Here is a 24,131-nt window from a genome sequence, read left to right as displayed (position 1 = left end):
ATATAATAGTATATAACTATTTAACTGTTGACTAATGCTTACATGTATCTGTGATGTAATGTGAATCAACCCAAATCAGTTCTTCATGGTCAGATAGTGCTAAAGCTCAAATTAAAGTCTAACTTGAGTAACAGAGCCTCAGAGCAGTGCCTCCAGTTATGACATTACAGGAAAAGGATCTTTTCTAGACCTTTAGTGTTGAATTAGGGTCTGTTTTATATCATTTCAGGTAGAAACTAGGCTGAAAACGCTGAGAATAAACCTGTCCCATTAAAACACGGAAACAAACTAAAATGCATAATTTTATTTAAGAAAATACAATCAGCACAAAATCAGCACAACCAAACACTTATTATAATCCCTTTCCCTTCTAATTCACCCTCTCCAAGATGAATTTGGAGTGATTCATACATGTTTGAGTAGTATTCTTCTACATTCAAGAGATCATTGCTCCGACTATCACCCTTCGCACCGAAGCCCCAAACATGCCCACTGCTCTGGAATACTCTGATCTATGAAGCATGTAGCATTCAACAGGATCGGAGGCATCTACAGTGATCTGCTGCTCTGTGTTGTTCATGATGACATACAAGACTCCTCTCACTGAGCTGCTCCACAGAAAGGCTGAGGAACTCTTTTTTGAGTCTCGTGCGATCACACTGTATAATGCAGCCACCTCAGGGAGAAGGAGAAGGCTGTCTTAGACAGTGGCTTCATTCAGTGCCTTTAAACCCTAGCACATTATTAACTCCAAAGTATTTAAATTAACTATTTGTGTAGTTACAATTTTGTGGCATGTGTCAACTTCCACTTTTAAAAGTCTTTAAAATGAGGTTTTCTTCATGTGTGACGTGTGAAAGTGAGCAACAGGCCACACTACAAATCCCTCAGGATCAATAAAGTATGTATCTATCAAATGAGACAAGAACATCTACACTGCAGTTTTCAACTGGAAGTCAGCGGACTTTTCTTTTATTGAGTAGTTTTAGATCAATGTTGTAATTCAAAATGTCAAAAATACTATATATTGATCCACAGGTGACGTCGAGTTTAGATCAGAGCAAACAAAAGCATAAATCTTCTTAAAGGTATTTTTAAATTACATTTATTACTTGTAGCTGTTGTTAGCTGTTAAATTAGGGGACATTTACCCAAAAATGAAAGACAAACAAGTTAAAAACATTCCAAAAATGTATAATATTCTAAAAGTCAAAAGTCAAAAATTCAGAAATTCAGAAATTTAAAGTGCTGGAGGTTGGCTGAAGAGCATTTCCCATAATCCCCCTGCACTTCCTGGTCAGGGCCAGTAATTCCTGTTGGGCACCGGAGATGCTTTGAAATATTCCTCTGGACTCACTGTCTTCACCCCCCCGAAGTAATCCAGCACCCAGACCTGAAACAAGACCAGAAACAGGTCTAAACTGGGTCTAAAACAGGACTAAACCAGAACCAGTCTAAGCCAGGTCAAAGCCGGTCAATGTGGGTCTTACCAGGGTGATGTTGAACTTGGCGAAGAACCAGCCGTGGTCGGAGGGCCAGTCCATCATCTCCGGGTGTCGACTGAATAGGGCTTTTTTGGCAAAGTTTGCCTCTGATCCATTAATCTAAAAGACCAGAGACCGGGTCAGAACCAGGACTAAACCATGGATAAAACTATGACTAAACCATGTCTAGACCGGCACTAAGACCAGGACTAGACTTGAGTACACTGTAGGAGCCTAGTGAGTGTAACAGTCGTTAAGGAAATGATAATAATAGTAGTATTTGTACCTGTATCACGGCTCCAGAGAATATAATGTGAGCACACAGGGGGCTCTGAGGGTCGTACCCAGCATCTCTGCAGAAGTCGGTCTGAGCCAAAGACATGGACATGGACGACACCGGATTTACCTGAAAATATCACAGAAAATCTCATTTGAATGACATAATAATTCATCAGCAGGCAAGAGTCAAATCCGGGTTCACCTGCCTAGCTATTGTGTATGTCATTGTACCACGAGATCATACCATGTGATCATGTGAGCAGAGAAATGCTGAGTCGCTGTGACATAAGCTTTTTTAGAAACCTTCATAAAAGCTGAAGCAGATTAGACAGGCTGCACTTGTAAGTTCATGTGATAATTAACTCTCTATTTAAGAGAAAGCCTATGGCATTCAGGGAAAAAGGACACTACCGCCGCCTCCTCCACAGAGCTGTGAGGTCTGAACTGCACTCAGTACTTTTAATGCTTTGTGATTCTCGTGTTCATTTACCTAGAGATGCGAGAACAAGAACAAGAACATTCATTTAACTCACATATTCAGACTTCAATGAAAGCGCCGCAGCCCGACTCCTCTAGACCACGAGCCCTGTGATTTCCTTGCTATTGCTATGAAGATTATCACTGACCATAGAGCATTTAAACATACAGAGCAAAGTCGATGGACAGAGTAAAGTTCTGCTCAGCTAACGTGTTAAAAACAAGCCACGAGAACTGCCAAACAAAGAGCGTTTTGTTCTTACAGCCCGAGATGCACAAATAAACAAACAAACAAACAAACTTCTTATGAAGTATGAATCATAGGCCGTTAGTGTTCAGAACCGCTGCTTATTAAAACAGTTCAGAGAATACAAACTCATCAACAGCAATAGCTATTAACAATAGCGATAGTATTTATCCCTTTACTTTTCATTTAAATGCCTTGGCAAACCCTTCAAACACCCATCAACACGATTATATTTACACAAACTAACATCACAACTCCAATTCAAGACTGGTTCATACAAAAGCCCCTCCAGTGCCTCCTTTTCCTTCACTATAAACAATATGATTTCTGATGTACATGATGTATGTGCAAACTGAATATTGTGTATTGGTTTAAAAAAAAACAGAAAAAGAAAAAGCAGCTGAACAAAAAAGGAACAAGTCCTGGTTCGGTCCTGGGTCGGTCCAGGGTCGGTCCAGGTTCGGTCCAGGTTCGGTCCTGGTTCGGTCCTGGTCTCACCTGCAGGTCCTGCACAGAGATCTCCATTGGGGTCAGGTAGAGGTATGGGACCCCGGAGCTCTGGTCACTGGGTCCGTCGCTGATGGAAAACACATTTGAAAATGGCTGCCCCACAACCGGAACCCGACTGGAGACGGTGGCCAGAGTGGCCCAGTCACACAGGTGGGCCACAAAGCGGGCCACACGAGCCACCTGTGCAAGGACAAAGCAGAACATTCATGATTTACTGTGGTAAGTGGTACAAGGTATAAAGAGAAAAATCTGATTTCAAATGTGGCCTATATTATTTTGGCAAACATAAGGAGAAGTAAAGCTGCTGTTGGAAGAACGGACTAACAAACAGTAGCATTTGTTTGAACTCTTGAGAATTCCCTTTTCAATGCTGAACCAATTTCACTAAAATTCTGATTTACAGAAATGAAAACAGTCCAGATGGAATGCATATAAAAGACCAATTCGACTTTTAAAAATGTTAGCCATATTTTTTCATTTATAGGTCTGGAGTACAAACTGTTGATTGAGGAATGGTTGATTTGCAAGGAAATGATAATGTTACGTCTTTCGCAATTATGTTTTATCAACACCTAGTGGTAGCAGTAAGCCAAATATATTATAAACACACTTTTTCTGTGGTAAACAACAACTCCCCATAAACGTGCTAAACACATTAAAAGGTACAGTGCTCACCTTTTAATGTTTAACATCCACATAAAACTCCTGTACAATATTCTGAAGTCTGGTTTTAACATTTGTTTTGGAACTTTGCAGATGACGTTCCACCTCGAGCAAGTTACACACTTGCAATGAACACAACAAAACATTTACCAAATCAACTAACGAAACGAAATATTTCTAGAATTCAAAATATTTAAATCCAAACCTCTTGGTGAGGGGGGATCTGGAGCCTGCAAGAGGGGACAGAGGGGACAGAGGGGACAGAGGGGACAGAGGACACCCATGATCCGGAGCAGAACCAACACAAAACCCCGAGCAGCAGCGCGAGCCGAGGGCGGACAGGAGCACTCATGATCCGCTGCGAGTCTGAGGACGAGTCGGTGAAAAGAACCGCCGCCGGAGGTCAGAAAGACCAGTGTCCAAACGCGGAGAGAGACGTAAACAAGTCCCACATGTGTCCTCCTGATAAGACACGGGAAGCAGATAAGCACACATCACACTTTCAATGTAAAAGGACTTAAGAGCGCCGGAGAGCGGAGAAGAGGACTGAAGCCGGGGACAGGACTGAAGCCGGGGACAAGACTAAAGCCGGACACAGAACTCACAGTCTAGGGAGGAGTCGGTAAAGAGCCGGACACAGACGAGTATCATAGAGATTATCTTTAACTTTAGCCATAGCAGGGGCACCGGAAATAAACAAAGATGACTTCAAAATAAGAGTGTTATGAAATGTGAACTGCGCCAATTTCCTATTTGGCCATGAGGTGGCGCTAAACCTCCTGCTCCATTCATTCCTCGTGGATAATTAGCGGAGTTTCGCTCAAATAACTCAATCATTAATTAACACAAAGCAGAGTTACAGAGGGATGATTACAGGCAGAATGTTAAGACCTTTACATACCAAGTAAATATGTCACCCTTTTGTGTTTTTGTCCCAAAGCTAAAGGCTAACATACATTAACTTAAATATAAAACAAACTTGATGAAAGTACATAGAATGCAAATTATTTTTTACTCAATCCACTTGCCTACATAGATTTATATTGGATGGAGTTTTCGCAAGATCCATTTTCTTCTTACAGTAAGTAGTACCTGCCGGGTTCGTGTAGATTGGTTAATTTGATTTTCAATTCAAAAAGCAAAATTAAATTAAGACAAGCAGTTCTGTATTGTATTTAGTTTTATTACAAAATGAAACCGTTCTGTCACATGTAGAAAAATAAACTGTATTTTATTCTATTTTTTAGTTTGTATGATTAAAATGCTCTGATTTCTTCAGCTCAGAGACATAGAACCGCTCCTGGCACGTGGCGCTGCGGCATAGACACGGCACTTCCTGGATCCCAGTCTCCATTTCCTGTCCGCTACCGTTTACTTCCTGAGAGGAGGTGGGGTTATAGTCCCAGGTGAGTTCTGTACCTGCCTTCAGAGCGCTGTGGAGAAAAAAATACTTTAGATCTGGTTTAGTCTTACTTTAGTCTCAACTGAGTTATTTGTTTAGTCACAGTTTAGTCCTGGTTTTATGCTGCTTTCATGCGCTTCTCGGGCAGTTCGAATGGGAGATTTTCCTTGGCAAATATATTACAATCTATCTTATTCGTTATTAACTCTATTTTGTCTTCCACCAATCAAACACCACATGAAAGCACCATCGGTTCTGCTTTAGTCTAGAGGCCTGTACTTTGAAGCTGGATGAACCAAGCCTACATACATTTTTCTTACCCAGAGAGACTAATCCAGACATGAGTGTTTCTGGATAATTCGTACACAAAATGGGTTCACAACACAAGATTTTCTGACTGAATCTGTGCGCATTTACAGAGCAGGGGATGATGTTTGCACAAACCAACCAATCAGAACAATAGAGAAGAAAAGGGCAGAATGTTTCCCCATACATTAGGAACTCTCAATTATAATCACGATCATATACGAGGAAATAAGGTAAGGCTGACAGCTTTAGGTCGCTTAGTTGACTAATTAGACTGTGATGTCTTGGCCGACCAAAATTTTAATTGGTTGATTAGGTCAAGAAGCAGGGACCTTCCCTTTCAGCATTAAAAACACATGTCCCTTTTATTATTTGCAAAACACCAAACTAATTGATTGCAAATGTACAGTTATAAGCAATATAATTTAGTATGTATAAGTTTAGGGAGTAGTGTTTTAATGCCAACTTTTCTTACATTACGGTCATTAATGCTCCGTCACACGTGGCGTGTAGCTGCAGCACTGTAGTGATGTGCGGGTCCTGCAATTTTGCAAGGTAGCTTAATTTGGACTACAATTTTTAGTCGGTCTGAAGAAGCACCTGAAAGCTCTTAACTGGCAACACTAGGATCTGCAGCTGAGATGATGATGAGACATTTTAACAAAGGAATCAGCGACAACAAATGATCAATTAAAATGAACAGGGAGTTTGCGTCTTTCCTTCGCATCCTCCCTTTCTTTCAGTGCAGCCGCTGGAGCAGAGCCATGTGGAGGCAGACACAGGTAAATCTGCTCACACAGAGATCATAGACAATGGAGACAGCACAGACATATTCTCTAGATGTCAACAAACCCACTAAAATTCATGGAGAAACGAGTCTAATGAGGAACTGAATTTGGACGCGATGCAACGAAACGAGAGATATGACCAGCCCCAATCCGACCCGCGGGTCAAACGAAAACCCACGAATTGCTACAATGGGACGTACAATGTTTATTTGCGTTTTATTCACATAGTCATAAAATGCAAAGAGTTTAGGTGGATTTGTGTTGTTTATTTGTTTTTAAACTGTGCTGCCAATGTAGGAATCCACGATAATTTAGGCTTAAACGGATGCAGAAAATAAAAGTTTAAAACGTCAAAAGGCCTATAATGTTCAAGCGCAACAGAGTGCAACGGCAGAGATTTACTAGAGACTACTCTCTTCTCAAATAGAATTTTACCATTACAATGTGAATTTTTAACAATATATACTCAAATTTGCTTAATATTTAAATATTGCACAATGTAGGATTATATTTTACTACAAATAGCTCACTCTTTATTAATAATAATGTATATTTTTTCAAAGTCTTACATTTCTACAAGTAAAAAAAGCGTGGACAAAGCGTTGGGTAAGGCATGCTCTTGGTTGACTGATCAACCAAGAGCATGCCTTGGTTGACTGATCTCCAATCTGAACTGCTCAACAAGCACATGGAAGCAGCATAACTGAAAGCTGCATAAGACTGACTGGGAAAGTTCTGAGTGAGACTGGTGAAACACACTACGCCTGAACTCCTGTTTATGCTCAGTCAAGAGTCAAAAAGTCTGGCTTTACTGAAAAAAACCTCTGGGTTCAGTCCAGTTTTAGTCCTGCTTTAGTTCAGTTTTAGTCCTGCTTTAGTTCAGTTTTAGTCCTGCTTTAGTTCAGTTTTAGTCCTGCTTTAGTTCAGTTTTAGTCCTGCTTTAGTTCAGGGTTCAGTCCATTTTCTATAGCCCGAGGTCCAGTCTAGTTTAAGTCCTGTTTAGGTCCTGCTTTTAGTTCTTGTTTTACCTCTTGGTAAAGAAGGCGATGTTGGGGAATTTTTTGTCGTGTGAATCGGTGAAAACGTTTTGTACAAAGAGCGTTGGGTCACACGAGTGCTGCAATAAAACACAAATATTACAACAGGAGCAGAGGAGCAGGTGCGATCTACAGGTGCGAGGTATGTCCTTACATTGAAGAAGCGGCTGACATTTCCCTCTTTACAGGCGTCAATCAGGTAAAAGTCCTCTGACCCAAAAGTCCTGGTCTGGTCCTGCATCTGGTCCTGGGTCTGGGTCCGATCCAGAGTCACTTTGGTCTTGTTCATTGTAGTTTGCTCTGACCCTGTGAGCCCAGATGGGGGCGATGTCTGCTCCTGGAATAGAGAAACGTCACATTTAAATTCAGGACCTCTGCATTTCACTGGATAGTGCATATTTGTCACAGTTTTTAAGGCTGCACCTGTCAGCGAGGCAAGCGCTGAAGTTGCTACCCTATATTAACATACTTCAATTCAACAAAACACATTTTGGAGATTTGTTTGATTTTCCTGATAAATACTTGCTTCAAGTCAGTTAAAAATATTTAGACACATTATGCCATTTTAATAATGTTTTACCGTGGTTCCCTGATCAAAAACATACATAGAGAAGCATTTTGCTTCAGTCACACTAGTTTGAAGAATCTTAGAAAGTCCACTCCCCTCCGAGCGTCAAAAACACTCAATGACTTGCTTGATCTGTGATGTGGCTGTGAGAATCTTCTGGTGAGTCTGGCATAAATCATCGTCATACCCGTACTTGGAATTTTCTCCCATGTAATCACAATCAGTACAACAACAAGATGAATTCTCGCAATTTTTGAAAGTTCACTTGAGAATCACTGATTCGTTTACTGTCCGCACCAGTGGTCGGGCCAATCACATGGCATTTAGAGCCCACAGGCGGGACTGGAGCCAATCAAAGAGCAGCATTGTGGTTTGGGAGGAAATCAAAACAACCAAATCAAAACAAATATGGCGGCACCAACGGCCATACTTCAGAAGAAATTTAGATTCTTTTCTTGCTGCTTTCGCTGTTGTTACAATTTGACCAATCAGCGTGAATTATTTTTAAACCACTTTTTTAACTGATTAACTGTGCAAATGGGTCTAAAATAGAAATACCAGTAGATACACATCCCTGGCCTTATTTTGTCATTTTAGTGCATATGGTAACTTTTTGGTCCAAAAGCTGTGCCTGCATTTTCCTCTTTGGTTTCAACTGCAGCCACTACATTTGAAATTTGCAATTGAACTACGTCACGACTGACCCCCTGGGAGCCCCGCCCTTGTGTCGGATGTGGCGCAGAGGGGGATGAGAACAGAGGGGTCCGAGCGAGCGGAGAACGTCGTGGAGGCACTAGCATTATTATTAGCATGTTAGCATAGGGTGAACGTCAGCTCCTATCCAGATTAGGCAGTCCGACCGTGCAATGTTTCCAGTCGACAGCTGCTGTCAATCACCGGGCTAGAGTCCGCCTCTTCACCTGCCCCCAAACCACCTGCCCACAAAAGGAGCATTTTTCAGATTTTGCTTTTGGCTGAAGAAGGCTCTACCTCGGGTGTTAGTGGCACTTTAAGAACTCAATTCAGAGTGAGCAAAGTTATAGCTTTCTAGCATCTACGATCTTCCATCTTCCAGTTATTCATGAGCCAGTAGATGAAAAACACATTAAGTGCCCAGGGAAACAGCAGAAATACAAATGTAACTTTGTTTTTGTTTTTTACTTTTGGGGTATTTTAGTTTGAAAACATGATACGCCAAACTAAAGGTACACAAGAGCATGTTTAAAAGCTGATAACAATACAAATAATGCCTAATATTTGTTCTTTAATACACATAACTAAACAGGGCAGAGCTGCGTAAATTATGACTACAGAAATAAAAATGGCCAACTTTGATGATCATGAGCTAAAATGTTCTGATATAATTACATTCAAACTGAGAACTAAAGACAGACAGACTGAATGAAGGAGGTTCCACCTGTGCTGTGACCTCACTTCCTCTCTGGATCACAGGTACGTGGGTTGAGTCGTCAGGAGCAGACAGCAGCCACTCGGTGACCAGTTGCACCTCATCGTCTGAGGCCAGCTCCGCCCTCCTCTGCTTCAGGGGCGGGGCCTCAGGCTGTCTGTCACTCTTCTGCAGGACCACACCTTCACAAAAAAACAGGATTAGAATAAAGTGCCCCGACTCAGGTTCAGAGCAGCTCTAAATCAGGTCTAAACCAGGACTCACCAGCGTAGACACAGATGAAGGTTCCCTGGTCAAGGTCATCTTTACAGCGAACGCCCCAGCCCAGCTCCGGTCTCTGGTTCTGGTCCAGTTCTTGTTTCAGGTCTGGACTCAGACTGGTCCTGTAGACCTGAAGGCGGACCCTCAGACCCCTCTGGACTACTCGGTTCTGACACAGACCAGGGTCACAGCCGCACCAGGGTCCACACTCAAAGATTCTGCAGTGACAATTGTAAACTGTTGTTTCAACCAAGATTCTTCACCCACTCCCTTTCGGCGGGACTCGCAGAACTCAATCAAAGCAAGAATAATCTCTGTAGTTTTTATATAAAATTGCCTTCTGTGAGGAAATCCAGGAGCAGAATCTAAACTTTAAAGACATAGGGGCGTGGATAATTTTTTATCTATTTTTATTTATTTAGCCAGAAAAGTTTGAGAAGCTGTGCTCTAAATGGTAAGTCATGCATGTTTTTTGTTCTTTTATAATGTTTTTGACAGCAAACACATTCTCTGGTTAGAATGGGTATATTACCATAACACTAAAAATAAGTGCGTCAGATAGCCTGTACATGTGCGTCACAGTGCTTTAGTTGTGCATGAAGGCTCGGTCTAAATGTACCATTAGGCAGTGGTTCCCAAAGTGGAGGTCGGGACCAATCGGAGGAACTGGAGGTCGCAAGATGATATGAAGCTGTAATGTTTTTTTCCCCTATTTATATTTTTAAACATACAGCAACAAAAACATACATAAAACAAACTGACCTATGTAAAGAAAAATATGCAGTACTAATAATAATAATTAATCTCTCTTAATTGAAAACAGTATGTTTTAGTGAAATTGGGTCAAATAACACAATAAACTACTAAAATAAATACAATTAAGTGGTTTATAGCTTGACATTTTGCTTGAGTTAGTTACAGTTATCTTGGGTCTCCCGGCCTGAAAAGTTTGGTAACCCCTGCCATAACTTATCCTCATTATTATTAAGAAGAGACAAGACAGCGTTTATCGTACCCGTTGTGGTTGGGCATTGGCAGACGCCCGTGCATGTACCCAGGCCCCTTGCCCAGGCCCACACAGGGACAAGCCCCGGCGCCACAGCGCCCCCTACAGTCGCAGAAGGCAGTATACAGGTCTGGAGTACGCGACAGGAAGCAGCCGCGTGGCCAACGCTCACGCCGATATCTGAACACTGGGGGACGCTGTCCCTCGCTCACACACAGCTCCACAGGTGTCAGCTCCTGCCCCCGACTCAGGTCCAGACAAGATACCGGACCAGGCTCTAGAACAGGATCTGAACCAGGACAAAGGGGATCCACAGAGACACAGGGGCTGAAGGAGAACAGGTCCAACTGAAACAGAACAAGACGTGAACATAGTATAAATAACTGAATTCATCTGACAAATGATACGGTACGGCCGAGTAGCGTCCCTAAATGTAGAGCAGCATTTGACTGTCTGCATTCTCATTTAAGACCGTTTAACTAATGAGCTTAACCAACATAACACACTTTTCTAGAGTAGTGGTGATTCTCAACAGTATGCTCAAAATGGTAAAGGAGCATTATTTTTTCATGTTTGATTTTGTTTCAGGACATGGGTCTAGATAAATTAATTTGGTCGGCCAACAAATAAGACTCTACATTTCCCATTGCATTTTAATTCACTTGTCGTGTCGAGGCTTGTTTAAGACGATTGCATCCATTTTCAGTTTCCCTCCATAACATCTGAGCCCCCCCTGAAATCATTTCGCGACCCCCAGGGTGAGAACCACTACCCAAGTGACGTGTTTTTTTTAGACGTTATGAGTAAGTTTGAATCTGTCGGTTCTATCGCAAAGTGATGATTTAAAAGCTGAACTGTAGACTCGCCTCGAGTAAACAAAACGCTATGTTCCATTAGCCCGTACCATTCCAGGAATTAGCCCTAGTGCATTTGCTATGGGGTTAGCATTATACTCAGTAGCATTAAACATCACAAACCATAAAAACAGGGCTGTTTTGGTTACTGACGCATATGTGAGGAAACCAAAGCCCTGTTAGAAAACATTATCTCATGTTAAAGTGTTTTGTATAGATTTTTACCATTAGCGATTAGTTACGAAATTAGCATACATGCTAATAACCTTGTAATAAACATTTATTATAATTTTTTCCATCTATTTTCTACTGCTTGTTCCCTTTCGGGGTCGCGTGTGACTGGAGCCTATCCCAGTGACTTTGAGCCTTAGGCAGGGTACACCCTGGACAGTGGCCAACTCGTCGCAGGGTTAACACAGAGACATAGACATTACAGACAATCATTCACTCACATTCATTCACTAGGGCTAATTTAGAGTCACCAATTTTGCCTAACACATGCATGTCTTTGGACGGTGGGAGGAAGCCGGAGAACCCAGAGAGAACCCACGGTAACACGGGGAGAACATGCAGACCCAGAGAGATCATGTGATGTTGGTCTGGGCCGGGATCTCCTTCTTGGGAGCACTAACCGCCTTTGCCACCGTGCACCCAACATTTATTATTTAATATGTGAACTTTAGAAAGTGGAGGTTGACGTTGGCAAATGTGATGAACATATAAATAACTGTGTTTGTGTTGACTTCAAATGACAAAATATCAGATTCTGCACTTTGAGCACTCCCCCCATGAACTCACCCCCCAAGGACTATGGAAATGAGCTGTTAAGCTACAGTCCAGAATTCCTAAGTCCGCTTATTTACATTGACTTTTTCTCTAAACCGCTTGCAAATTTTGACTGTTGCATATTGTATTTTTTGGGGGAGGGGGCTTGCCTTCTGAGCTTCATACAGGCTGTTATTGTTTTAAAGCTGTTAAGCTGTTATAAGTGCATTTCATTAGAGCTCAATCAGCAACGACACAGCAACTAATGAGATTTTTAAAATTTTGTTGTTGTGTGGCTTGTCACTTGTTGCTCTGAAAACCAGGAAACTCTGTTATAGTCTGGTACAAGCATCTGCCTTTATGCTTAATTAAACATTGTCCTGATGAATAAATAAATGAATGAGACAAGTGATCCAGAACTGAACCAGGAGGGTGTAGACCTGGCTTATACCCGGTCAGGTACCTGCAGGAGGTGGAAGTTCTGAGTCTGAAGCAAGAAGTCCATCACAGCGTCAGGGTCACAGAGGCGGAGCCCGCATGGCGCAAAGTACACCACACTCTGCTCCGATTGGTCCATCTGGTCCACGCCCTGCTCTGATTGGTTGGCTCCAGAATTGGAACGGTAAAATCCGAACACCAGGGGAATCTTCAGAGGGTTCAGTGCCCAAAGCCGAGCCAGAGGCATGCTGGGTAATGTAGGTACACAGGACTAAAACAGAGAGACAAGAGATTAGAAACTGGTATAAAATCTGGTACCTGCGGTAATCACCAAACATGAAATGGTCAATAGGCCTTGATGTTTCTCTGCACTGATCTGTTTGCCCAGGTTTATTAACAGTTAGTCATATCAGACTGTAGACTGTAGTCTGAAATCAATGTAGAGACGCCGTACAGCTTGACAGCCAATTGAAGCCAATCGAGGAGGATAATGTGGAGCCGTTGCCATCTAATCTATTTTGAAATCCATAAGAGTTTTACATGGCAAGCAAAGAACCAATAAGCAATCAGGTTGTTGAAGGTACATGCCCTTTTCCACTTAGCAACAAGTCATGCTTGCCATCAGTTAAAGCTGTTGCTAGCGGAGCAGAAGCAGACCTTGAGAAAGAAGGCTCCCAATTGGTCAGTTATTATTTATATCTTGACTTTCAAAGACAATAAAATTATGATACAAATTCAGTTCTGACTTAAAGGTTGAATAGAGGATTTCCTCATGGCGCGAGTTATTCTCCCACATGTCAATCGTTCCCTGCGTGCTACCGCACATCTGAAGGCTCGTTCTGGTTTGTTCCCAGGATAGTGGCACGTTTCCCTGGCTGCGCATGCGTGGTTAATATGCCGGTGTGTGTTTAGCAAAGCTAGCAGCAAGTTCCTTTAGTGTATCTCCACGCTTCGGACCACTAAGTACAAAAATGGCTGAGGGACAACAGAGAAAGACTGTGTTCCAAGCTGGCTCAGAAGCGACGGAAAACTGCTAATAAGTCACGCTAATAAAGAAACGCACATGTAGCAGCGGGGCTGTTGCGCGAGGTTTGATTGGAGGCAGCCTCTTGGAATGAACGGGAAGGATGGAGGTGAGAAAAAAAGAACTACAGTCGCTCGAGTTCTCAAATCGGCAAAAACTCCTCTATTCAACCTTTAAATTGGGGTTAGGGTTAGATCTTTGTGTGTCAGAAGCCCTCCCTGAGTCAGACCTGGCTGCAGCAGTGTTCCTGGTACACTGGGGGCGCTGGAAGGTCCGGGGCAGGAGGAGCATCTGTGGGGTTAGAGGGCAGAGTGTAAGTTTAAAAAATATATATCATTAAGGGGAGACACTCCCAGCAAAAAAGGTTAGTTTGTCCTCTCCACAATAAACTTTAACCCAAATACATAGGTTCAATCTGTACCTAAAGACATTTTATTATCTAATCCAAGCAATTTCCATCCAAAGATTTATAGGGGTCATTGTAACTTGATAAGGATTTGTTGATATCAAATTCTATGCCTGATTAAGTTTTAACTATTTAATATGTCAACAAAATGAAGTAAGAAATTTAGCACTGGCACTGTTTACAAATTAAATACATTATTTTGATGATTTTTTTTCACCTGCAGGTCTCACTTCAACAAGACAGAAAATACTGAAATAATGAAAAACAAATAATAAAAAATAATAAATGCAGTTTTTTGTTTGTTTTTCAAACAAAACCAAACAAAAAACAGGAAGTTTTCTTGTTTCTATAAATGACAATGTTTTTATTGATGTTTTATTATGAGTCTTTAAACTGACACAGGCGAGACATACCTGAGCCAATCACCACCTGTACGACAGAGGGCGGGTTCACAGACGGCCAATCAAGGGCCTCCAGCAGCTTCAGACTCTGCACCAGATCTGAACAATCACAAGTCCAAGTCAAGACACATTATTCATGAGTTTGAGCATTTTAGTTAGACTTTTTTAAGTATGAGAATAAAATATAATGAGGAAAAAGCCGGGAAAGTTGTATTATTCATAAATGTACACTCAAATATCTAAAATCTTTGTTTCTTGTTATTCTCAGAGATTTTCATTGCCTCAACAAAAAATTGACCTTTTAAAAGTTTGTAAACAAAAACATTCTAAATTCAAGAATGGAGCAAAATGGATTAAGCTCAGAATACCACAAAATTTGGAAAATTCAGACAAACAAAAATCACTCAGACCAAGGTTAAGGTACACTTGTTCTCGTAAGCGAACACGCGTCCTCTGTATGTGCCCCATCCCTCAATGCCGCAGGGGCAAAACCTCATCTAGAGATCCTTGTGCTAGGCTCGGTCAGGACTATTGTGGATACATGCGAGAGAGATCCGAGCCCAATTTAAATACTTATGATTGAATTTTACATAATTTGTTTATTCAATAGGGGAGTATGACAGACACTTTTTTTGAGCCCACAATAATTTTTAATTTTGTCTTCAGATATATTACATACTTTACCAAAAAATATACTTTTTGTGAAGCTCAAATACCATTCTGAAGCTAGAAGGTATTTTTCCATCCTTTGCAATAGAAAAGCTAACTTTGGAAATTCAAACCTGTAACCAAGACTTAATTATTAATTGTGTCCAGTTGCCTCCATTCCAGAACTTTGAATATTCTGATGGGTAAATAGAAAAGCTTAAGGTTAATGTTTGTTATAGTGTATTTACCCCCGGCTCTATCATCATCATTATTCACTCTGATTCTTTCCACCCTTATTCCCTTTATTTGTATGTAGGTTATTAAACTGAAACTTGTGTAAAATACTGGCTTTTGGTAATGTTGAATATTTTTGTAAGTGATATACAGCCTTCTTTCACAAAAACAACTGGAAAGTTTTAGAAGTGTATAAGTAATACAACTCCTTTCCCTCACACAGTCAAAATATGCCCCATATGCAAGTTTTTTATTTCAAATTTCATAAACTTGACCTATGTGTCCCCAGATATTCATAATTTATCAGAATTTATATATAAACCTAACAAATAATTTTACCATTAAGAATTGTAATAATTATTTATTCTTTGTTACAAAAACATTGGACATGATGCCAACATTGTTTATGTTGTAATTTGGTGTTTAGGTTCTCAAGACGATTATCCAATCAGAAAGCAGAATGAGCCTAAAATGAGTTTCTTTTTTTTTAGGTTGCCAGTTCCTACACTAAATCCATTCCAAAACCTGCCTAAACACAGCACCTGTAGCCTATCATGAATCTGTGCTAGTGCAGCCTGATTGCAGTTCCTTTTTTAAACCAATAATAGCGCAGGCTATTAAACATGTTGTGGTTGTTTGAAAAGTGCATGTTTCTAATTCCTAATATAACTTCACAAATAATAATGAAATATATGTTTAATTAAAGTCGTGCACCTTTCTCTGAAGCCGGGCTGGTCTTCAGTCGGGTTTGGAGCAGGTTCAGCTGAACCTGGATCTCAGAGAAGACCACGTCCACATCCTGAGTGGACCAAAACAGTCTGGCCCGGTCTGGACAGGGACAACTCGGGTTAAACAAGAATCAAAAATAAAGATTAAGCAAAGTCTAAAATCAGGTCCAAACCAGAACTAAAACCAGTACTAAGGGTGCATTTACATTTGTTGTTATTTATCCTGATGTACACTTGGTTTGGTCCTGTTCAAGCCCGTTTTCTTGTCAGGGTTTTGTCCCATTTTTGATGTGAGAATATGCAAGTGTGACCGCACCCTAAAATCTGGGGGCTGTTTCATAAAACTTAGATTTCTTACCCATTTGTGACAGTTCTGAATCAACCTCCTCCATGTTATTAATATTAGCAGCTGATGCTAAAGGCTCTTAAACAGTCACAGAATCCGGATTTCAAATGAACAAAAATGACTTAAACCCGTAATTACAGTTTATAGAAACAATTCCAAGCTAAATCGTGTATTAAGCTTGCACAAAATCGTTTACGGAGGTATGGAAAAGGAACAAAACAAAGAAAAACCGAGCCACATTAGAAATCCTCCATTCAGAGCTTGGCCCGCAGCGGCCTCCGTACACCACAGAGAGCCGATTTTTCACAGGATTTTTTTTTAAAAGGCATAACTTATCATTTATGTAGTATTGCCAGCAACCAATGGCATTGCTTTGCATAAATCTAGCAATTAAACATACAATATTACTTGTAACTTTAATTACAATATATAATATTACAATATGGTTATTTGTCACGTTTACGCCTGCCAGTCAATTCACAGGGCAAAACATACACTTTATTGTGGGGGGGAAGGTAGCATTTGAATAGCAAAGTGAAAAGTAAAACACGTTCCTATTGTAATTAAAGAAACGTGTGTCACTGTCGGATGCAGCTTACATGAAGGAGGATTTTAATCTCTTTTTTTTAAACGAAGCTAAAATCATCACAGGGCTCATTTCCTGTCTGCTCAGTCTGAACTTCCGGTGTTTTATAAGATTGAAACAAAAGTTGTGTAACAAAGATCGGGACCTCAACAGGTACGATCAGGTGAGCAATTTTACATCTACAACTCTATATGTACATGTGTAACTGGAGGAAACTAGGGAGATTTGTTTAATTTTAGTGTTCGTAATGTGTTTTTGACGTAATGTGATTGACGCAGACTCAGCATTTCAAAATAAAGAGAAAATATCACAATAATAACACAGCAAACATGCCAGGCTCCTAGTGCCAGTGAAATCACTAAATGAGCAGAAACATAAAGACTTAATCATATATTTAAAATAATAATAATCTGATTACAGGTAGGTTATTGCATGTTTAGGATTAGGAATAACTGTGTCTTTATCACAGATTTAGGATTAGGAATTGTCACTCTTTTTCACAGTTTGAGAATAGAATAGAATGGCTTTATTGTGTACTGAGGTAGACATCTTTACATCAATCTTTAACTCACCACCACATTTGATCACAGATTTAGGATTACCGTATTTTCCGGACTATAAATTGCACCTGAGTATAAATTGCAGTATATATGAAGAAGTATGAAATAAGGTTGCAAGTGTGAAAATAACAAATAATATCACATATAAGTCGCTCTGGAATACAAGTACTACGCCAAAACTATGAAAAAAGGTGTGACTTATAGTCCGGAAAATACGGTATTTAGGAATATATCTAACTTTATCAGATGTTGGATTAGATCGAGGAAAACATCTATATAGAGAATTGTAATTTTAGTCCTGAGCCTGTGTAAAATAAATTTAGCAATAAGAGATTCAATTATTTAATATATTACATTTGTGCATTATTTCAATAAATGTTCAGTCACAATTACTTTCATTTTTCTCTGCTCTTCTCTCCTCTGATTGGCTCACAGGTCTAGCTCGCAAAGATGTCCCTCACTCGCTCGGTTTGCTCTGCCTTCTGGGGCATGTGTGCGGGTGATGCCATGGCGATGCCCGTGCATTGGTTCTATTCTGTTGACAACATAAAATCCCAGTTTGGTACCTGGATCTCGGACTTCAGAGCCCCCAAAGAGACTCACCCCTCCAGCATCATGAACCTGTCCAACGCCGGTCAGAACCTGTTTAGTCCTGGTTTAGTCCTGGTCAAGTCTTGCCTTATTAGTCCTGGCATTGTGCTGGTCACGTTCTGGTTTAGTCTGGTGCTATAGGCCCTTTAAAATACTCATCAGAATGTTTAAATTTCCAGAATGAAAGCAACAGGAAGCAAAATTATTAATCAGACCATACCATTTTCAATAATTAACTGACATTAGATCTAAATGTTAATGATTGTAACTGTTTCCAGAACTACCTGTTATGCATATGATTCCCCAATTTGAGGTGCTGAATTTGCGTCAAAATTACATCACAATTACATCTGCACATGCCCAGATGCTTCAAGTTCAACAAACAACATCTAACATGCAATACCAATCTTTGATCTGTAAACATTTAAACATTTTTAAGTTAAATCTTGAAAACATCTCATTTAACACCTGATAAACTATTTTGAGGTCAACATGTCTGTAAGTATTTAATTATAATGAATTTTGCCTTTATCAAGCATGCCAGATCAGAATTGTCTATAATAATCTCATATTAGATAAACAACCATGTAAAATACATTGACATCTTTAAACCAGGCTCTGACATCACTCACATTACATCATGTTTCACTTCTTAAATGTAGCATGTTTTAATGTAAAAGCTTTTAAATGGTCAATAGTTCCTGATATGGATCGTTCTTAGTGTTGTTTTAAACTTGGTCAGAAACAGACCTTGTTTAGTCTTGGTTCCAACCCAAGTCTGACCCGGTCTTGTGTTTCCAGCGGGCAGTGGTCGAATGTCCTTCAGGTCTCAGAAAGAACCAGACGTCATTGGGACCATAATCCTCCACAACAAGCTCCACTTGTGGAAGAACCAGAGCGGAACTGTGCACTACCACCAAGGTGTAGTCCTGATTCAGTCCTGGTTTAGATCTGCTCTCCTCATGTTTGGTTGTGATTTAGCTCTGCTTTTGTCCTGGTTCTGACCCTGTCCTGTCTCAGGTCTGAATGCGGGAGACAACACTCTGAACGTGCTGGTCTCTCTTCGGGCCGGACTCAGTCTGGTCCAGGGCAAGTTCAGGGACTGTTCTAGTCCTGAGGCTCGGGGCGCAGTTCTAAAGGACTACGTGGACTTCATGACGACTCCAGGGTCTCATCGGGACTCTTATGCCGAGTCTTGGCACCGGGACTTCTTCAAGGACTGGAGCCTGGAGAGACCAACTTCACCTGAGCAGGTAATGAGCTAAAGTTATCAACCCTTAAGCCATATTCACGCAAAAGGATTAGCTTTTACAAACTTGATTGCGGAAATTGCTGACTTATAACCTGATTGATATATACATTTAAAACAATTTAAAAACCCTTATCACTACGGCTTACTTTCCTAAAACACCTGAAAAACGACATCCTGAGCCTAGAGAGATCAGAGTTAAGCAGGGACTCAACAAACTGTGAGGCCGAGCTTTATGCTGCGTTCCAATCATCCTCAGAGGTCGGATTGCCCACTTAGAAATTTGGAACAGGATTCATTACCTGGAAACGCTGGAAACATTTCAGTACTTGAGTTAGAAAATCTAGCATGGCTGCTTTTTGTGCTTTGATAAAGTTTGATATTTGACAGTTAACCTTGAGTGTACTTCAGTTATTTTCCCTGTAGTTGCTCTCTATAGTTGTTGTTATCTGTGAACCTGCTCCTGCACTGCCGCTGAGCTTCTGCAGTTGTAAATCTGCCTCTAGCTTGATCTACAATGAGGAAAAGCGAACACAGAAACTCTGAATAAATGTAATTGCAAGGTCTAAGTTTTGACCTTTTAGGACAACTGAAACCCAGCATAAACCAGGTTCAATTAGTCCAGCTGTAAAATCAGTTATATCTACGCATCTGCAGTTTAGTCCTGGTTCAGTCCTGGTATAGTCCTTTATAAAGTTGTGATGTTCCATAGTCATAAACCATAGTCATATCTTTTCACTGTAGAAAGATTATTAGGCCTGAGCACCACAAGCTGGCGAGAGGCCTATTAATCTCGTAAGGCCGTGCGAAGCACGGCTGCGAAAGTGCGCACATAGTGCGCACGAAATCGAGCACGAAGCGCTCGCCCACTTCCAAACACTCACTAACGCACTCCTTCACTCACGCACGCCCTGTGCATACTAATTAGTAGTAGGAAAATGGAACATTACCGTTGTAAACGGGCGAAGCCCGTGCAAAAGTGCGCACTAAACGAGCACTTTACATTGGCGGTCGTCATCCCCTTATAAAGCACTCATTTGCGCTAAGTAGCTCACGAATATGTTCCCCATCTCTTGCATGTTCTGTGCATATAAGCATGTAATGCAAAAATTGAACATTATTACTGTTTAGAGGGCCAAAAACACAAAGTGGGCGGAGCCCACTCAAAATTAACGAAAGTACCCGTCAGTGACCAGGGACCCACACCATGAGGTAGGAAAGCGCGAGTGCTTTCCGAAAATGTATAGTTTATGATATTTGAAAAATGGGAAACATAGTTTTCGCATCAGAATATTATTCTTTCTTCTTTCTTTCTTTCTTCTCGGGACCAACCCCCCTATTTTTCACCCAGTGAACATTGACGAAAAGTCACAAAAATTTGCACACCTCTAAAAATTGTGCCTCTCTACATTCTGGCTATTTCCCTTTTCTAAAATAAAAAAAATTGGCGCGTCAGCGCCCCCAAATGTACCAAAAATGCATTGAGAGATAGGAAATGACCCAAAAAAAATCTGATCGTAGAATCATGAAATTTGGCGCAGAGGTAGATGGTGACAAGAGAAGTAGAAAATATTATTACGGCAACGCCGTCCGCACAACCAAATATCGGCCATATTGCTTCAAAAATGGCTAAGCATGACTTGGGAGTTTTTCCAAATGTCGTACTTTTACGAACTCCTCCTAGGGCTTTAGCCCTATTATCCTGAAATTTGGTGGGACTCATCTTCAGCAGTGGACCATCAAAAGTTATCCACATTTTTATTCAAAGAGTCACGGTCTCTGTGCGGCAAAGCCGCACATTTTGCCAGGAATTCAAAATAAAATTGCTTTTTGATGGTAAAACAAAGGGGAGAAGATGTGACAGCGTCACAGATTCAGCAGTAGGCGTAATAAAAGGACAATTGGGGTGCGTTTGCGGCGTGGCGGCGTAGCGGCGGCGGCGTGGCGAGGGCCGATCATTGCTGCTTGCGGCTTTAATTATTATTGCATTACCAGCTCTCTGTCTGTTCCAGATCCTGAGTTTTGCAGAGGCTCGGAGTCAGAGGAAGTTGAAGTCTTATGCGGACTCACAGCTTGACGCCATCGGCTGCTTACCCATGATCCTCCCCTTCGTCCTACTAGCTGCATCCGCTAATCAGGAGACAGCGGTGAGTCTCTCCCTCAGTGCCTCTGGTCCGTAGTTGCGTTGACTTTGCTGTTGTCTCTGTGATGGACAGTCTAGAGCAGATTGTGCATGATCCGAACCTGCCTCTATCTTTTGTCCACAGGTGCGCGCGGCGGTCGAGATGGTTACGCTAACCCACCCTCATCCTAATGCCCTCAAAACGGTGGCGCTGTTTGCCAGAACCCTGCACGCCGTTGTGGGCGGAGCCTGTCTGAAGGCGCAGTCTGAACATGCACTGAAGGCTCTCGGCCAATGGGAAACCAGTGTTAGATACAGCAAACAAGCCCAGAGGTAAACCAGAACTGAATCAGCCCTAAACCAGGACTAAACCTTTCAGTTTAACAATTGCCCCAACATCTTTTTTCTCCAAGCTGCTTGCCAGTTGCCCATAGCCCTTTCCAGCCTTGTTGAGGTCTACAATTTTGACAGCTCTTTGGTCTTGATTTGGTGGGTGGACAGGTGTCTTTATGTAGCAAATGAGCTCAAATAGGTGATATTAATTTAGATTAATGGAGAGATTTTTATTTTGTCTCTGAAAGTGGAACTGCCCCTGCGATGAAAATGTCAGACCCCTCCATAAGTTCTAAGTGGGTGAACTTGCAAAATTGCTGGGTGTTCAAAAACTTACTTTCCTCACTGTATAAACATACAGTACATATACGGTTCATGGAATACACACAAGTACATACATATGTAGTACATTATTATATTTTTTATTGTTGTTATTATTTTTATTACATTTTCTAATTACAAATCAAATAAATTAACCCTCATTCTGTTTCACGTTTTTGGTCCAAGTGGAGTTTAGCTGTTGTCCATGGGCCAGCTATTTTATCTCTGGGTCAATGTCCAGAAGAAGAGCAGCTTGTCCCATAGAAAATAGGTCCTGGAAATCTATTTGTTGTTGTTGTTGTTGTTGTTGTTGTTGTTGTTGTTGTCTTACGTTAATATTAATACAAGACCAAGAAACAGAATATTTTCTATTTCTTCACATGAGTCTTGGGCTCTTATTCCACTAAGACAGAACAGTGGACACAGGGGAATCTGTATATAAAACATACTGGACATTTTTTCAATTACAACATTCCAAAATAACTTCCTTTTACAATTAAAAGGGGAGCATAGCCTAGGAATACTCTGTTTTTAGTTCTTTATCAATTCAAAACTAACTCTAGGACTATAGTGTTGCAGTTCCTACTCAAGTAGCTTGGGGGCACCATTGACATTTCTGCTTAAGCCACATAAATGACTTGCAGCGGCCCTGTCTACAGTTAAAATCTTATTGTTCCACAAAAAATAACCAAAATTATGATTACAAACATAATGTACACAGAATGAATATTGACTATTATTTGTTGGACGATGATTATCGTGGCAGGCCTAGACTCAACCAGTACTGAACCAGAACTAGGTCTGAACATGAACTAACCCTGGTCTGGTGCAGGTTCCCGGTTGGGTCCGAGCAAAGACTGAGGGTCCATCAAAGAGCTCTGGGAGAACTGGGCCTGGCCTGCTACAGCTCAGGTAAGTTTGGACCCTGTAGACCAGGGCTTTGCTTTACTCCTGCTTTAGTAATTAGTCCTGACTCTGTGTGTGTGTGTGTGTGTGTGTGTGTGTGTGTGTGTGTGCGCGCGTCTGTGCGTGTGTCTGTGCGTGTGTCTGTGCGCGTGCCTGTGTGTCTGTGCGTGTGCGTCTGCGCGTGTGTGTGTATGTGTGCAGGAGCCCTGAGCAGTCTGTTCCACCTGGCTTATGAGTTCCATGACGATCCTTTAGGAGGCATCCTCGCCAACACCAACTGCGGAGGTCAGAATGTTGAACAATTATTTCTATTGTACATTGAGATTTTTAAAATACATTTTTAAAGAAATAAAGGTTGAAATATTGTGACTGAAGGCTTCAAGATACAGAATATTTATGAATTAAGAGGCTGAACTTTGTGCCAGTTTTTGTTTTGTGTGGATAGGTAATGTCATTGAAATGTTTTGCCATAAACCAGACCTAGATGTGGTTCTAACCCTGGTTTCCGGTTCCTCAGGGGAGAACTGCAGCCGCGGGGCGGGACTCGGGGCTCTGCTCTGGGCCTCAGCCGCTCATAGAGACCAGATCTTCCCCCAGACCTGGACCAGAGCCATGAAGGACGCACAGGACCTGATACCAAGGATCCTACAGGGACTGGACCTGGACTAAACCTGGCTAAACCGGGACTGAACCTGGACCAAGCCAGGACTGGACCAGCACTGAAACCGGACTAAAACGGGACTAGACCTGCACTGAACCAGGACTAAACCTTTCAGTTTAACAATTGCCCCAACATCTTTTTTCTCCAAGCTGCTTGCCAGGAGTGAAGTTGTGCATGTTTACATATAACTACTGTATATTTTTGCTTTTCCTTCACTCCATGTGTTTTTATTCATGCCTGATTGTATATCATTCATATTTATTCAATTAACCATGTTCAGATTATGGATAAATCTAATTAAAGAACTTTTGTTTGTCTGAAATCTTTTGTATGAATTTTAGTGTGTAGTCCAAATGGCATTCCTGGTTTAGGCCCTGATTTTAATCCTTATAACCAGTTTTAGCTCTGGTTTGGTTAAGGGGGAATGAACATTTAAACAAATATGAATCTGACAAAACATTCGACTGATTTCGATCTGCAGGTTATTACAGAAAGTAAGGACTTGATTAAGGCTGTCTTTGG

General features: G+C 41.2%; 3 protein-coding genes across 6 annotated transcripts; 1 reads left to right on the top strand and 2 right to left on the bottom strand.

Moving 5' to 3' along the window:
• Positions 1-289: 289 nt before the first annotated feature.
• On the bottom strand, positions 290-4,165 carry creg1 (cellular repressor of E1A-stimulated genes 1). Its single transcript, XM_072453356.1, has 5 exons — positions 3,866-4,165; positions 2,986-3,177; positions 1,771-1,890; positions 1,491-1,604; positions 290-1,393 (listed from the first exon to the last, which is right to left on the bottom strand). The coding sequence occupies exons 1-5, from the start codon at positions 4,010-4,012 to the stop codon at positions 1,298-1,300; spliced, it is 669 nt and encodes a 222-aa protein (XP_072309457.1). The 5' UTR covers positions 4,013-4,165; the 3' UTR covers positions 290-1,297.
• A 655-nt stretch (positions 4,166-4,820) lies between these two features.
• Positions 4,821-16,468, bottom strand: setdb2 (SET domain bifurcated histone lysine methyltransferase 2). Its single transcript, XM_072453232.1, has 11 exons — positions 16,293-16,468; positions 15,921-16,034; positions 14,337-14,423; positions 13,747-13,808; positions 12,519-12,764; positions 10,446-10,783; positions 9,434-9,648; positions 9,179-9,351; positions 7,348-7,530; positions 7,185-7,273; positions 4,821-5,093 (listed from the first exon to the last, which is right to left on the bottom strand). Exons 1-11 carry the CDS (start codon positions 16,324-16,326, stop codon positions 4,904-4,906), a joined length of 1,731 nt encoding a protein of 576 aa, XP_072309333.1. The 5' UTR covers positions 16,327-16,468; the 3' UTR covers positions 4,821-4,903.
• A 460-nt stretch (positions 16,469-16,928) lies between these two features.
• Positions 16,929-23,852, top strand: LOC140366634 (uncharacterized). 4 transcript variants are annotated; one of them, XR_011928085.1, is made up of 10 exons: positions 16,929-17,029; positions 17,862-18,060; positions 18,819-18,938; positions 19,038-19,270; positions 21,279-21,413; positions 21,534-21,721; positions 22,875-22,954; positions 23,150-23,233; positions 23,466-23,723; positions 23,773-23,833. XR_011928085.1 is itself a non-coding variant. In XM_072453019.1 (9 exons), exons 2-9 carry the CDS (start codon positions 17,877-17,879, stop codon positions 23,615-23,617), a joined length of 1,176 nt encoding a protein of 391 aa, XP_072309120.1. In that variant the 5' UTR covers positions 16,929-17,029; positions 17,862-17,876; the 3' UTR covers positions 23,618-23,851. The 4 variants fall into 4 exon arrangements, 3 of the variants coding, with proteins under 3 accessions (XP_072309120.1, XP_072309207.1, XP_072309133.1); XM_072453019.1 differs by having other exon boundaries at positions 23,466-23,851; XM_072453032.1 differs by having other exon boundaries at positions 16,944-17,019; positions 23,466-23,851.
• The last annotated feature ends 279 nt before the right edge of the window (positions 23,853-24,131 follow it).

Source organism: Eucyclogobius newberryi, unplaced genomic scaffold, assembly GCF_026437365.1.
Source record: "Eucyclogobius newberryi isolate DKJ021-1_F unplaced genomic scaffold, fEucNew1.0.hap1 SCAF_1, whole genome shotgun sequence".
NCBI classification, from domain to species: domain Eukaryota; kingdom Metazoa; phylum Chordata; class Actinopteri; order Gobiiformes; family Gobiidae; genus Eucyclogobius; species Eucyclogobius newberryi.
Note: the sequence above shows the minus strand (reverse complement) of the source record. Positions and strands in the feature narration are given on the sequence as shown.

Coding starts and splice junctions, on each gene's coding strand:
- creg1 (XM_072453356.1), bottom strand. CDS start 4,012: ATGAGTGCTCCTGTCCGCCCTCGGCTCGCGCTGCTGCTCGGGGTTTTG. Junction 1,891..2,985: donor TCTCTGTGCAGGACCTGCAG/GTGAGACCAGGA, acceptor TGATATTTTCAG/GTAAATCCGGTGTCGTCCAT. Junction 1,394..1,490: donor CCAAGTTCAACATCACCCTG/GTAAGACCCACA, acceptor GTCTTGTTTCAG/GTCTGGGTGCTGGATTACTT.
- setdb2 (XM_072453232.1), bottom strand. CDS start 16,326: ATGGAGGAGGTTGATTCAGAACTGTCACAAATGG. Junction 13,809..14,336: donor ACAGGTGGTGATTGGCTCAG/GTATGTCTCGCC, acceptor CTAACCCCACAG/ATGCTCCTCCTGCCCCGGAC. Junction 9,649..10,445: donor CCAATGCCCAACCACAACGG/GTACGATAAACG, acceptor TTGTCACTGCAG/AATCTTTGAGTGTGGACCCT.
- LOC140366634 (XM_072453019.1), top strand. CDS start 17,877: ATGTCCCTCACTCGCTCGGTTTGCTCTGCCTTCTGGGGCATGTGTGCG. Junction 21,722..22,874: donor TACAGCAAACAAGCCCAGAG/GTAAACCAGAAC, acceptor GGTCTGGTGCAG/GTTCCCGGTTGGGTCCGAGC. Junction 23,234..23,465: donor CGCCAACACCAACTGCGGAG/GTCAGAATGTTG, acceptor CCGGTTCCTCAG/GGGAGAACTGCAGCCGCGGG.